We start from the raw sequence: 14,632 nt of genomic DNA on the forward strand, positions 1-14,632 counted from the left end.
GAACTTCCCTTTTTAAAAAAAAAAAAAAAAAACCACAGCCCGTGCTTTTGTGCAAATTTTTGTTTTATTTCCACATGTATATCACAACGTGTCCACTTAAAGGACCAATAGCAAAGTTGCTCCCTTCTGCGTCCCAGGAACGCAGAAGTCTAGGATAGTTACTGTACATTCACTAAGGCTCTTTTTCATTTTTGCAATTCACGCTTCTTCTTCTTCTTCTTCTCTCTCTTTTTTTTAATTTTTTTGTGTGATGGTTCTCCGTAAGGCAAACAAATTATCTAAAAAGGAATGGTAACAAGTGTATTTTTCCAGCATTGCAGAACAGGCTTCCCCAATCTCTCTCTCTCTCTCTCTCCCCCTTTCACAGGACAAAAGTAGCACCCTCTGTACGGTTTGGATTTCGCCTTCCTTTTTTTAACATGGGGGGGGGCAAGCGGAGGAAAGAGGGATGTTTCCCCCCCCCCTTGCCTCTCCCTAGAAAATGTGCAGAAAGAATGTGGGGAAGAGAGACTCAGGCTGGCGAAGGGTAATGGTGCAGCATTTCTTAGGATGAAGCCAAAAATCTGGTTAGACCCCACCAAGAAAGGAGGAAGAGAGGAAGGAAGGAAGGAAGGAAGGAAGGAAGGAAGGAAGGAGGGAATATCTGTGGAATGCTAACCTGAAGGCAGTCACCACCTCCTCCCTACCCTGGTAGGCTTGGAAGGGCACCCCTCACTGCAAGCCACACGCCTTTTTCTGGAGACAGATGCGACACGAGGAAGAACTAACCACAGGTTTTTGCAGAGTTTCATCTCAAACCATCTCACTGCTGCTGCTGTTAATCATTATTCCTACTTACTCCCTTTCCCAAGAAAAGAACAAAAACAAATCAGGAGAAAAATAAATAGGCTACGGCCACTCTTGGTTAAAACGCCCTGCTTCCCGCCGCTCCAAACCCCCGCCTCATGCCTGCCCTCGGATTTCGGCATCCGCCAATCGCTGGAAAGGATTTCCACCTTTCAAAACGAAAAATAATGAAATAAAGACCCTAACGCCCTTTTTCGTTTGCTTGCTTTTGGAGCTGGCTTGCCAAGAGTTTGGAACTCTCTCTCTGTTGCCGTCGTTTAAATCAAACCTCTGTTCTGCGCCTCTTCCCGCTTTGCAAATTTGTTAGTAGACTGGTAGCAGCACTTCACAAAAAAAAAAGAATAATTCAAAAAGAAACCTAGGGAAGAAGGAACTGCCGGGGGTCCAGCTCTCTCTCTCTCACCCACCCTCCCTCCATCCCTCCATCCCTCTCTCTGCTGGATGAGCCTTTTTTCAGCACAACGGGGGGCAGAGGGGTGGGCAGCTGTCGCCGCACCTGCCTGCTCGCACCGAACTCCCCCCCACTTGCGTCAGAAGCATCCCGGCAAACCGGCGATCAGTCCAGGCAGACATAAGGCAGGACGTTGAGGCGCCCGTCGTCCCCGTGCGGGTCGAGGGATATTCCCTGCGTCCAATCATACCAGTTACCCTGTGTGTCGTAGCAACCATTCACGCCCGGCCAGTGGCGCCCGCATATCCTGTCGAGGTCGCCCCGCGTCACCTCCCGGGTCACCCCGGGCAAGTCCGTGGGCTTGCTGTGGGGCGCCAGGACGTGGGTCTTGCGGGCGTCCCGGCGGGTGCTCTCCTCCTGCTTCAGGTACTCGGACATGAAGTAGTGAGCGCCCGGAGTCTGTACCCCAGAAGAGGAGAGCAAGCTGCTCTGCCGGTTCAAATAGGACTGGATGATCTCGTTCCGGGACAGCTCCTTCCAGTTGGTCTGCTCAAAGGGGCTCTGCAGGGGGGGCTTGGGCTCCGTGGCCTCCCCTGCGCCTGTCCTGTGCTGCTGCTCGGGGAGAGGGGGTGGGTGGGCCGCCGGCAAGGAGTCCCGCTGCGCCAGGGGCTTGATTTCGCCCGTCATGGGGTCAAAGGTCAGCCGCCGCTCCTTTTTTAACCGCACCGGCTTGACCCCCCCTTCCAGCGCCTGCCCGTCCAGGTTGACCACGTAGTCCTTGGGCCGGTACTTCTTCTTCTTCTTGCTGTCCGACCCCGAAGCGGCGCCGTCGCTGTCCGCCCGGCACGCGTCCGGGGAGAAGCCCGCCAGCAAGGGCTCCGCCGGGAGGGGGCCCGCCCCGCTGCTCAGCGAGGCCCCCGCGGTCAGCCGGCCCGCCGGCGCCTCCTGGATGCCGTGAAGGGACGTCTCCAGCCCCGCCTGCGGATGGGCCTCCAGCCGCTTCTCCAGCGCCGGCTGCACGAGGGCAGGGGGCGACAAGGGAGCCGCTGAGGGGGTGTCCGGGGCGGGCGGGGGCCTCGTCGGGGAAGGAGCAGGCGGCGAGCCCTTAGGGGAGTAGGTGGTGTGCTGCCGGGAGAACGTTTCCGCCCGGACGTGCCTGGGGCTGAAAGAGGCGCAGCGGGGGCTCTTGGGCTGGCTGGCTGCGGGCGCCTCCTCCTTCTCCTGCTGGACCAGCAGCGCCACCTTCAGCAGGGACGAGGCAGAGGGCTTGAAGAGACCCGGGGAGCTGGTGTGGGGCCGCACCGCGTTGATGGGGATCTTGCTGAGCTTGTCGCCCTCGGCCAGCTCGGCAGGCAGGCCGGCATCCGGCGGGCTTGGGAAGCTGTCTGGGCTGCCGCCCCCGATCCCGTTCGTCGGGGGCGGCGAGGAGTTCTGTAACACTTCGAAGCAGGCCTTGGGGGCCTTCGGCAGAGGCAGGAGAGGCGCCCCCACCAGGCCGTCGCGCGGCTCCCCCCGCCTCTTCCGAGCCCCCGGCTTCTCCGCCAACTGCTTTGGGGAGTGCAGCTTCTGGACGTCATTCCGGCCCTTCGCGTCCTGCGTGGGCTTTGGCCCGGCCCCCGCCGGAGGAGTCTCCACCCGGCAGTTGTGGGCCCCGCCGCCATTGGCAGACCCCGGCGGGTTGGGCGGGCCCCTGGCGGCCCCCTCGCTGGGCGCCCCCGGCTCAATCAGCTTCTGCCAGTTCCGCAGCAGCTTCTTAGCCCGCTTGGCCAACTCCACATTCTCGGTTTTCTTCCTGACGTCGTTGATGAGCTTCCCCAGCCTCGTCTCCTGTGGAGTTTTTTTTGGGGGGGTAGGGGTGGGGGAAAGGAACAAAAGAGAAAAGTGGGGAGGGAATGTTACTTTACAAGATACCTGCGTACCGCATCACCCCCACCTTCACCAGCCAGATGTTTTGGACTACAGGTCCCATCGTCGCCAGCCGGTGTGGCCAAATGGAACTGGGGCTGATGGGCGTTGTAGTCCAAAACACAAGGGAGGTGCCAGGCTAGCCAAGGCTCCCATGAACTGTCAAAAGCAGCAGGAGGCAGCTTCTCCTGTCTCCTCTCCTGTCCCAGGAAGGTCTCCCCCCAATAAGAGGAATTTGGGGTCTGAGTGGGTGGGTACCTGTGGCACACAGACACACACAGCACCCTATGACAGAGGTTTTCAACCTTTTTGAGTCCGCGGCTCCTTGAGCAACTACATTCCTTCTGCGGCACCCTTGTGGGGCTCAGTAGCCCAGTTCTGCCCCCCCCCCCGTTGCCTGTAGAGCTGGCAGTGTATGGGAAACAATCCGGAAGATATCATCACGAGGAGATAAGAGTGGCATGTCTTGGAGTTCTTCCCATATCCGAGCCGCGCCCCAAACTTAGCTCCTGTGTGGATCTTTCTTTAAGGAAAGGGAGCGTGGATGTTTCACCACAGGTGTTGCTAATTAAAATCAAGCCCTCGTCACGGACCCAGGGTGAGGGTGCTGCGAGTCTGTTTGTGTGTCCTTGCTACGCATTTGAGGGGCTCCTGGGAGTGGACATGTTGATTTAGGTATGTACAGGTGAAACTCGAAAAATTAGAATATCGTGGAAAGGTTCGTTTCTTTCAGTAATTCAACTTAAAAGGTGAAACTACGGTAATATATGAGGTAGACTCATGACATGCAAAGCGAGATATGTCAAGCCTTTATTTGTTCCAATTGTGATGATTATGGCGTACAGCTGATGAGAACCCCAAAACGCTTGGAAACCAAGGCGCAGCTTCCGGTTGGCTGCAGAAGGATGCTCCTGCAGCCCATTGGAAGCTGCGTCAGACGTTCGGGTTCCAAAGAAGGTTCGCAAACTGGAACACTCACTTCCGAGTTTGCGGTGTTCACAAACTAAGGTACGACTATACTACTACTACTAATAGTAATAATAATAGTAATAATAATAAGCTTTCAGTTTGACTGTAACATCAACACACCAAGTGTCTTTTTGCTGAAACAAACATTTCAGTTCGTTTGGGCAGCGTGGGGACTGAGCTCATAAAACGAACAAGACAAACTCTCAGCTTTGTCCTGCTAATTATTTCAGCCAACTAAATCAAACCTATCAAATCAGGGCAGTGGGTAAGTTCTCCAGAAAACTCTCCCACCAGTTTGCATGCTTCTTCAGCTACCTACACAGAACAGGCCTCTCAAGACTGAGACAATCGCAAGCCCGTGAGGCTTGGAAAGGGAAATGCGAGCCACCCGGCATTTGCAGAAACGACCAGAGCGGCTAAGGATCGCAGCAACGCGAGGCAGCTGTAAAAACCAGTCTCCGTATCTCCGGCCGATGCTGGCACGGGGAGCGCTGGGGACGCTTCCACGGAATTCCCCCGTTTGGAGGAGGCAGCTGGGCTGAAACGTGTTCAGACAAGCGGTCAACCCTCACAGGGAGCCCCATCCAAGTCCACGAGGCTGAGTCAGCTGTTCACCTCCCACAGTTCTGAGGAAGGGGATACCAGAGCTGAGTGAGGACGCTTGGGACCCCAGGAGCTGCGTGAGGAAGACCCGGGCAGCCAAGAAGGCGCAGCCCTTACAAGTCCGCCATCACGGGATACGGCAACCCACACTTGCATAAAGCTGCAAAATGGTCAATGTGCCAAAGCGGTGTTTTTTCTGAGGGGTGGGTGGGTGGGAGAAAGCACGCCATGTGCCAGCTGACCCTTCACACAGAAGCCAAACCATCAAAGGTCCTGGCAGCTACATTTTTTGGGTTTCCTATCAAGGCCAGGCAGCAGCTCCTGCAGGCCATAAACCCATGGTCACTTCCCTAAGCTGCTTCATGGCTGGGTTACTTGTGATGTGCTCTCTCAGGGGTTTTTTCCTTGCACTTGACCCAGAAGCTGCTGTTGGTGCAGCACGATAACTCCTGTGCTCAGAGATCTGGTTCTGGTTACCCATTTGCAGCAACCGGGCCAAGTTCAAGGTGCTGCTATTAGCATTTAGAGCCCTTCAACAATTTGGGACCAGTTCAGCTGCGAGAGAGATCACCTTACCAAACAGGTGGTCCCACTCAAACGCTTTGATAGGCGGAATCGGCACGACTGCAGGTGCCTGTTCCGCATCCGAAAGAACCCAGTTTTTCAGAGAGGCAGTGTGGATACTTTGGAACTCCCTGCGTATTGAGATCAAGCAGGCACCTTCGCTATACTCTTTTCAGCGCTTGCTAAAAACGGTCCTGTCTAGGCAAGCCCACTCAGGTGCTTAGAAAGCTGAGATAATTTAAATCTATTTTGGCGCTTTAACTTTTACGCGTTTTAAAGCATGGTTGCACATTTTGTTCTCGGTTCCACCCTTTCATCTTTTGTAAACCGCTTTGGCGGCTGGTTTGTTTTTGCTTTTACCATCAAGTGGAGTACAAATTTTAAGAAATAAAAATGAGTGCCATGCAGCTTTTGTTATTTCCATCAGGGGGTGAATGCCGACCCACCTCGAGCGCCTCTTTGGTGATGGGGTACCTCTCCAAGCTGGAGATCACTTCTAGTACTGCCACCATGTTATGAATCTGGAAGAGAAACAGAACAGTTAAAAGTGACCCTTTGGGCGGGAGCGTGCACCAAACACCATACAACACTGCGCCGAGTGATGCTAGGAGAGCTCAGTGTAGACCCACTGAAATGAATGGATCAGGCTAACTTTGAAGGCTTCCCCCAACTCCCTCCGCTACTCGGAGGCAAGTCCAGCCACCCACCGGGTCAGAAACACAACCACCCCTCAAAAGAAGAGCCCCCACTTCTGGATTTGTGCCTCAATCACCAGTAGTGTTCACCGGCCGGTGTTGGTGCCCTTAAGAGGCTCTCAGTGACACCCCACACACATCATAAAGTCACAGCGAGAACAACAGAAATCGGCCGGCCCTGAAGACACTCTGGCAGTCCCTCAAAGTCAACATCTCTTCCTGCCATAGCCCATCCAGGTACGAAAACTGGACTCTGCGACCCTTAGCGTCCTTAAAGCTCACCGAAGAGGCAGGGCCTTCTCTGCCAATGGGGTTCCCTCCCCAGGAAGGCTCACCTAGAGAAAAACTTTCCCCCTTTCGCTCAGGGCTCTTTTAGGCGTCCAAGACACACCAAAGGGGGCTTTGCATGCAGAAGGGCTCGGGTCAGGCCCAGCCCCCTGTAAGGAGCAACTCCAGAGCAGGGACGGAGCAAAGACAGACACACACACACCCCGAAACCCTGAAGGACCACTGTTAGTCAGAAGGAGAGGGGGGGCGCCTAGCTTGGCACGATGCATCTTCCTGTGTCCCTGGAGATGCTGCCGTGACAGCAAAAAGCGGAAACCTGACGTCTGGCTTCGTAACAGCGTTTCGTTATGCTCCCCCTTGTTTAAACCACGCCGTTGCCCATAATTGTGACACACGCACACCCCCGCCAGCCCTTAATACGAGGATTTGCAAGCTGCTCCGAGAACGGCTAGCGAAGCGCCGCTCAAGAAAGTTTGGGAAACAAAGCCAACAAGGGTGCGCCCCCCCCCCCAAGCCTCCATTGCAGGAGAAGCGAGGGCCACCAACCTGGATGACTTCGAAAGGGGATTACACTAATCAATAGAGGAGAGAAGTACTGATGGCTATACAAATATGGTTGGTGGAAAACAGTGTTTCTGGAAACGGTAGGAGAGGAGAGGGCCTGCTTGCTGGTTTTCCTCAGGCAACTGTTGAGCCACAGGATTCTGGACTAGATGGCCATTGGCCTGATCCAGGAGGCTTTATGAGCTTCTGGCCCCAAGAATGGAGGAACAACGGCAGCCGCGGCATAGAGCCATGTTGTCCTGTAAGCCACTTGCAGGTCAGTAGGCCGCGTGGCTCTGCATCATGGGCACACGCAGGGCTCCCTAGTTTCACATGGGATTCATGCTCACTGCATTATGAGCGCATCCTAAGAGTCCTGCAGCAGCATCAGCAGCAGGGTCAGGCCAAAGGGGGGCCCCATCTAAGCCCAGCCTCCTGTCCTGTCCTGCGCAAGCCGGATGCGAGAGCGACACAGCTTTCTCCCACTCTTGTTCTCTACCGTTGTTGAGCGCCTTGAGAGGGGGAAAAGGAGGGCATCCTAATCATCTGTAGCTCGGTTGGTAAGAGCATGTGAGATGTAATCTCAGGGTCATGGGTTCGAGCCCCACGTTGGGCAAAAGATCCCTGCACTGCAGGGGGTTGGGTGAGACGACTCTCATGGTCCCTTCCAACTCTATGACTCTACGACCTCTGATGTGTTGACCCTTCCAACTCTATGATCTCAGCCTGGCAAGCAGTTCTTTCTCAAAGGTTATCATGTCATCCAAGGGCTGGAAGTGGCTCAAATCCAGCCTCTGCTCCTCACATATTAATTAGTAGTCCCTCAGTCTCTGACTTAGGTCACCAGTGCGAAATACAGCCTAAGTCACACGCCGCTCTCTCTCATCAAGGATTTCCTGGTCGTTTCTGTCAGGCTTGTAGCAACTTTGGCCCTTCAGAACTACTACAACTCCCATCAGCCTTAGCAAGCATGGCCAATGGCTGGGAATGATGGGAGTTGTAGTTCAGCAATAACCACGGGGCAAAAGATTTCCCATACCTGACATAAGCGACGTGCTCTGAACAACCGAAATTAACATGTGCGAATCGTCGTTATCGTTGCCAGAGGAAGAAGCAAGAGGTGCGCTGGGGAAAGGAAGGCTCTGAGCAGATCAAGCAAGCTAGCCAAGCCACATTCTTAAAAGACCACATGGGTGCTCCAAAGGGGAGAGAAGCTGGGAGAGCGAAGAGGCCCAATTGCCTGCCATGCCTTTGTTCCTACAAAAAGCATTCAGGAAGTGGCTGCTAAGCCTAAGACATGTGGGTGAAGTGATGGCTCTACTCATAGAAGTACTCTGCTGCCAGCGAAAATAGAGCCCTCACAGCCCCCACCTCAATAGCAGCAAAGGAGAGCCCATGTGGGGTCAGAACCTGCTTGGAGCTGCCAAAGGAAAAGGATCCCACTTGAGTGGACTTTCAGGGACTCTTACAACACCACAGAATTCGTCTGTGTGTAACATCACACACAACCCCCCCCCCCGGCAAACACACTTTTCCTAAGCTAGATTTGTGATCAATTCACCACCATTAGCTCTGGCAGTTGCCTCTAAACCTGTGGACTTTTCAGAGTGGCGGCTGTGAAGACTGCAGGGTCCTGAGAAGTACAGGATGGGGCCCCTCAGGCCTGCTCCTGATGCTTCCTAGCTTCTTATGAACTCAAAATACTGGGTGGTATCCAAAGTTAGTTCTGCACCCAGAGGAGGCCCGTTGCAGCTAATGGTTGTGATTAACTCAGCCGACATCAAAATTTCAGAGGGCCTACAACTTACTTGGATGCAAACAGGGGAATGAACCGTAAGGAGGTTTCGGAGTTTATTCTGCCTGCTGGCTTTCTTCCTTAACAGCGACCGATGAGGCTTCGCAAAGAGGTACGCGAGAGAGCTACCCACTTAAGAGCGGTTGCTGCTGAAGCGTTCAAGATGCTAACTAAGTTGTCCGCACGAGAAAACAGTAGAAACAAACTGCCGAATAAGCAGCCTGGAACCAACAAGGGTGAAGCCGGAAAAGCAGCCGGATCAATGAGTCCCCTCTGCCAAGAGTCGATAAAAGTTTCCCTGCCTGCTGCCCCCCACCAAAGAAAAGCTGGAGTGGCACAACTTTCAACCAATGCTCGCTAAATACAGGGGACCCTCCGGATACGAGGGTCATTCTGGGGGTCCGTCTGCAACCCGAAAAGTCCATAAGCAGAGGCGCCGCTTCTGTGCACGACGCAATAGAGCACTTCTGTGCACGTGTGTGGCACGCAGACCGATTCTGTGCCCACGTGCGGTGTGCTTCTGCACATGCACAAGCGGCGAAAACCCCTATCCTGAAAATACGCAACCGGAGGTGGACATAACAAGAGGTACGGCTGTACTGGGTCTCTTGCATGATTTGATCCTGCGCGAAAGATCTGAGGAGAAGCGGGGGGTTAAAGCGCAGGCAGCAGGCACAGAAAGCGTGAGGGGGGGAGTCTGCAGGGCGAGGGGGGGGAACACGCAAGTGGTGCAGTCGTTCAAAAAGACACAAGCCCGAAGGAGTGGCACTCTGCACCAAGTGCAGCCAATGTGGTGGTCCCCACCCCAAATGTTCAGCAGCCGGCAAGACGCAAGCAGAGGGATGATGTGGAGACCAGCAGGCAAGCACCACCACCCCCCAGTTCTATGCTATTAGGAGACATGTCTAACCGATCCTAAGAAAACAGGGCCTTATATAAAAGCCCAACAACGTAAGGTAAAGGTAAAGGGACCCCTGACCGTTAGGTCCAGTCGCGGACGACTCTGGGGTTGCGGCGCTCATCTCGCTTTACTGGCCGAGGGAGCCGGCGTCCAGCTTCCGGGTCATGTGGCCAGCATGACTAAGCCGCTTCTGGAGAACCAGAGCAGCGCATGGAAACGCCGTTTACCTTCCCGCCAGAGCGGTACCTATTTATCTACTTGCACTTTGACGTGCTTTCAAACTTCTAGCTTGGCAGGAACAGGGACCGAGCAACGGGAGCTCACCCCGTCATTGCGGGGATTCGAACCGCCGACCTTCTGATCGGCGAGGCCTAGGCTCAGTGGTTTAACCCACAGCGCCACCAGAGTCCCAACAACGTAGTGCTCCCCAATAGCAAGACTCCACAAGGTGAACACCATAAACTCAGGGCACGGAAAACAAGTGCTGGCAGCAGTGCCACCATGGACAGGTGGCGGGGAACGTGTGGGAGCACGCAGAGAGGGGAAAGGGGGTGCAGCGTTACATAGCAAGGAGGAGCCGCAGTCTATTGAGCTCCCCAGAAGACCAGGGTCTAAGCCACTGGGGCCTTGACGTGCTGCTGCTCCCAAATAACATGGAAAGGGGGTCAGAGGAGGAGACAGAGTGTCAGGCTGGCATGTGTTGGGGGGGGCTGAAATGGGAGCACAGGAAAGGAGCCACTGGCAAGGAGATTGGGGGGAGCACCTGCTACCCTAATAAAACAGCTGACTAATAAAACAGGGGAACAACTGCAAGAGGAAGGTCACGCCCAGAGGATACATGTGGGGAAGAGTCATCCTGACTCCCCTTCTTTGCAGACCCGAGTGGGTGACAAGGGAAAAGGAGGCCCAGGGCCAACGAACCATTTCTGAAGCAGAAGGGACCGGGTTTTTTGGGGGGGGGGTGTTTTGTACTTTTGCAGGATGAGAAGGGAAGGAAAAAGAGGAAATTATGTTAGCAGGTGAGAAGCCCAGGGAGGAGGAGGAGGTGGCAGAGGCGGCAGGAAACCCGTTTAAGGAGAGCCAAGCGCCCCAGTGCAACGCCTTACACTGATGCGGACCAGGTTGTCCACCTAGCTCGGCACTCCCTGCACTGACTGGCAGCAGCTCTCCAGGGCGTCAAACCAGGGGTGTCCCCAACCCACACACGGAGACGCCGGTGGTTGAAATGGGTGGTCTTCCGCGAGCAAAGGAGACACCCTGCCCCTGAGCAATGTCCCTTTCCTTAAAAATAAAAGCAGGATTCCTGACCTCGTGGCTCTCATTTAAGCTGGAAGCTGCCTCACACTGTGTCACGCCAGCCAACTCGACACTGCCTACACTGATTGCAGGGCCTTGGGCTCACGGGTCCTGCCTGGAGATCAAACGAGGGACCTTCAACGTATGAGGCAGGCCCTCTGAGCTGCAGTCCTCCACCTCCTCCCGAGTCAGGCCACTGGGCCCCTATAGCTCAGCACCAGCAGCAGCTCACCAGAGCTTCAGGCAGGAAATAATTCCCCAGCCTTCTCCGGAGACCTTCTGCATGCAAAGCAAGGGCTCTACAGCACCAACGAGCCCTTCCCCACCCACCCCCAACCCTTCCCTCCCTTGCAACTTGCCCGTTTACAGCAGGGGCCTTCCGCCTCTCTGCGCCCAAGGCCTGCTTTTAACCAAACCGTGCATCTGGGTACCCACTTCTCAACTCTTTCGCCATAGACCCGCACGGTGGCCGTGGCGACCCACCTTGCAGCAGGCCGTGACCAGGGGCACAAAACACCAGTTGGGAGACCCCAGATTTGGAGGACATGATTATCATCATTTTTATTATTATTAGTTGGGAGACCCCAGATTTGGAGGACATTATCATCATTATTATTAGTTGGGAGACCCCAGATTTGGAGGACATTATCATCATTATTATTAGTTGGGAGACCCCAGATTTAGAGGACATTATCATCATTATTATTAGTTGGGAGACCCCAGATTTAGAGGACACTATCATCATTATTATTAGTTGGGAGACCCCAGATTTGAAGGACACTATCATCATTATTATTAGTTGGGAGACCCCAGATTTGAAGGACACTATCATCATTATTATTAGTTGGGAGACCCCAGATTTGAAGGACACTATCATCATTATTATTAGTTGGGAGACCCCAGATTTGAAGGACACTATCATCATTATTATTAGTTGGGAGACCCCAGATTTGAAGGACACTATCATCATTATTATTAGTTGGGAGACCCCAGATTTGGGGGACATAGTTATCATTGTGTGAGTGGGATGGGTACTCTTCCTTTAAAAACCCCAAGCCAAGAAACCAGGAAGGAAAGGCAGGTGAGAGACCCTCTCCGTGGTGGCAGCAGCAGTGATGAACATGGGCTGGTGTGTGTACTGTATGTGTGTGTAGATATACATATATACACAGTATATGCCAGACTTTTTCTTCTCTCCCCCCCCCTCGCATCCCCACGTGCAAAAACGCTGCATCCCCCCCCCACAAACACATTAACCCTCCCCTCCCCAGCGTCCTCTCCTTCCCATTAACCCCTTCCTTCCCCAGTCTCCTCTCCTTCCCATTAACCCTTCCTTCCCCAGTCTCTTCTTCTTCCCATTAACCCTCCCCTCCCCAGTGTCTCCCTCTCCTTCCCATTAACCCTTCCCTCCCCCAGTCTCCTCTCCCTCCCCATTTCACCCCCACCCACAGACTCACGTTGCTGTTGGGGTCGATGGCCTGCAGCAGCCGGTCCCTGATCTGCTGCGGGGAGGGTCCCGGAGCCGCTGTCATTGCCCCCCCCCTCGAGGCGGCGACCCCGAGCCCTGCGGTGGCGGCGGCGGCGGGAGGAGGAGGAGCCCCCCCGCCCTCCTCCCCCCGCTTCCTGCCGGGCCTCCTCTTCCTCCTCGGCTCGCTCGCCTTCCTCCTCCTCCTCCTCCTCCTGCTGCTGCTTCTTCCCCGCCGCCTCTCCTCGGCCGCCGCTCCTCCCTCAGCTCACTCGCCGGCCGCGCCGCGGGGCAGCCGGAGCCGCATGTTCCTCGGGGCGCCTCCCGCTTCTCCCCTCTCCGGGGGTCGGCCTGGCCGGGGCTCCTGGTCCTCGGCGGCGCCGCCGCGCCCCCCTGCCTCCAGGCCGGGCCGGCCGTCCTCCTCCTCCTCGGGGCTCCTCCGTCGAGGCGGCGGCGGCGGCAGCGGAGGAGGAGGCCGAGCTGCTCTCAACTGTGGGCAAGAGCCAGCCGCGCGCGGTGCACCCTGGGACACGCCCGACGCGGTGACGGCGTGCGCGGGCCGACGCACGCACGGGGGAGGGGTGGGAGGAGGAGGAGGAGGAGGAAGGGGAACGTCGCGTCTGTGACGTCGAGGCGCTGGGGATGGGGATGCGGCGGCGCGGTTCTCTCTCTCTCTCCGCGGCTCTAGAAAGAAGGAAGGCAGGCCGGCTGGGCACGCATGCGCAGCGCGGCGGAAAAGGGAGGGGGGAGGGGGAGAAAGGGCGGGAAAAATAGAGAGGGAGGCGCTTGGCGCGAATGGGCCCGCCTCTCAGATTTACCTCAGTTTAAATGTGAAGGATATAACACAGTATATATACAGTATATATTGAATACATATTGCTTTTATACATATATTTTACATTTTTCACGTTTAAACTGAGGTAAATCTGAGGGACGGGCTAAACGTGAAAAATGTAAAATATATGTATAAAAGCAATATGTATTCAATAGTTCGTCCGTCCCTCAGATTTACCTCAGTTTAAATGTGAAAGACATGACATAGTTTTTATATATGTTTTATGTCTATATATATATATTCAATAACCCGTCCCTCAGATTTACGTCAGTTTAAACGTGAAAGATTTAAACGTGAAAGATGTAAAATATATGTATAAAAGAAATTATTTCTGTTTAACCAGGCCTTTGGCTGATTGACATCTAATGCCCTTTTATAATATATTGGGGACAGGGGGATTATCGGACTGTCCTTGTTTTGATTTGATTTGATTTTTTATTTATTTTTATTTATTATTTTTATATTGTGATTTTATGTTGTGAATCACCCCGAGACCTGTGGGTATGAGGGGGCATACAAATAATAATTAATAATAATAATAATGTACACACACACACACACACACACACACACATATATATATATATATATATATATTGATTTGAAATGCTTATAAACCCCTGGCAACTATTTCAAAATGTGACCTGCCTCTCCTCTCGCCGATATTTCTTGTCAGTCCATTCGGCATACACCTCGCGAGGAGGCAGTATAATGATGATAACGTACAGAAATCTAGACTTCCAACACACCACCTAATTGTTGGCCCAGCCAGACCGCAACGTTTTTGAAAATTTGGCAATGATTCCCCTCAGGATGTTCCCTCAGACCTATGAATCCATTACGTGCAGGTGGCATTTAACTTTTTGATCTGGCAGAACCGATGCTAAAATACATGTGCCCCATTGATCCATAATAGGTAAAAAAAGCATTCAGAGTTTTGGAATTTTTCATTTCTATGTGGATTCTTTGATGTAATAAATAAAAGCAAAAAAAAACAAACAACAAATTTAAAAAAGCATTCAGAAGGGGCCGTGGTGTTCCTGGGCATGTCTAAAGTACGTCCCCCATTGCTGCCCTTGCCGCTGAGGTAAACCAAAGCAGGTCTGGCTTCAAAAAAAAAAAAAAAAAAAGTGTGTGACAGCAGACGCTTAAGTTTTAGCAGTCCAGCAGAACCGAATCCCTCTGAAAATAAAAGGGGAGAAACCCTTCTGTGAATCCCCCAAAAGCACTGGGATCATTAAATTATATGTGATTTGCACAGGTGTGTTTGCTTTTAAAAATGACGCAGGTTATGGATGTCACTTGGCAAAGGAATTATCCGGGTGGGGCAGCTGCGGACTTTCCATCATGGCCGAACCATCGCTCCTGGTACACCGTTAATAGCAGAGCCTTCCTATTCCTCCGCCGTTAAGGGGAGTGGTATGGGGGAACGTTTGCTACAGGCAGCCCCCTTGAACCCCTCATGGCTGCCTCCTTTCTGTACAAGCGGCCTCCTCTCGCCACAAGGGACCTTTTCACAATGGTGTATGCAGAACC

General features: G+C 53.7%; 1 protein-coding gene across 1 annotated transcript; it reads right to left on the bottom strand.

Moving 5' to 3' along the window:
• Window positions 1-1,281: 1,281 nt before the first annotated feature.
• Window positions 1,282-12,413, bottom strand: MED26 (mediator complex subunit 26). Its single transcript, XM_033136737.1, has 3 exons — window positions 12,254-12,413; window positions 5,725-5,799; window positions 1,282-3,064 (listed from the first exon to the last, which is right to left on the bottom strand). Exons 1-3 carry the CDS (start codon window positions 12,326-12,328, stop codon window positions 1,403-1,405), a joined length of 1,812 nt encoding a protein of 603 aa, XP_032992628.1. The 5' UTR covers window positions 12,329-12,413; the 3' UTR covers window positions 1,282-1,402.
• Window positions 12,414-14,632: the final 2,219 nt, after the last annotated feature.

This window comes from Lacerta agilis, chromosome 18 (assembly GCF_009819535.1).
Source record: "Lacerta agilis isolate rLacAgi1 chromosome 18, rLacAgi1.pri, whole genome shotgun sequence".
NCBI lineage: Eukaryota > Metazoa > Chordata > Lepidosauria > Squamata > Lacertidae > Lacerta > Lacerta agilis.

What these genes read in the sequence shown, in the direction of transcription:
- MED26 (XM_033136737.1), bottom strand. Translation starts at nt 12,328, where the DNA reads ATGACAGCGGCTCCGGGACCCTCCCCGCAGCAGATCAGGGACCGGCTG. An exon ending in CCATCGACCCCAACAGCAAC is followed by an intron (nt 5,800 to 12,253) that starts GTGAGTCTGTGG and finishes TTTCTCTTCCAG; the next exon opens with ATTCATAACATGGTGGCAGT. An exon ending in TCACCAAAGAGGCGCTCGAG is followed by an intron (nt 3,065 to 5,724) that starts GTGGGTCGGCAT and finishes AAAACTCCACAG; the next exon opens with GAGACGAGGCTGGGGAAGCT.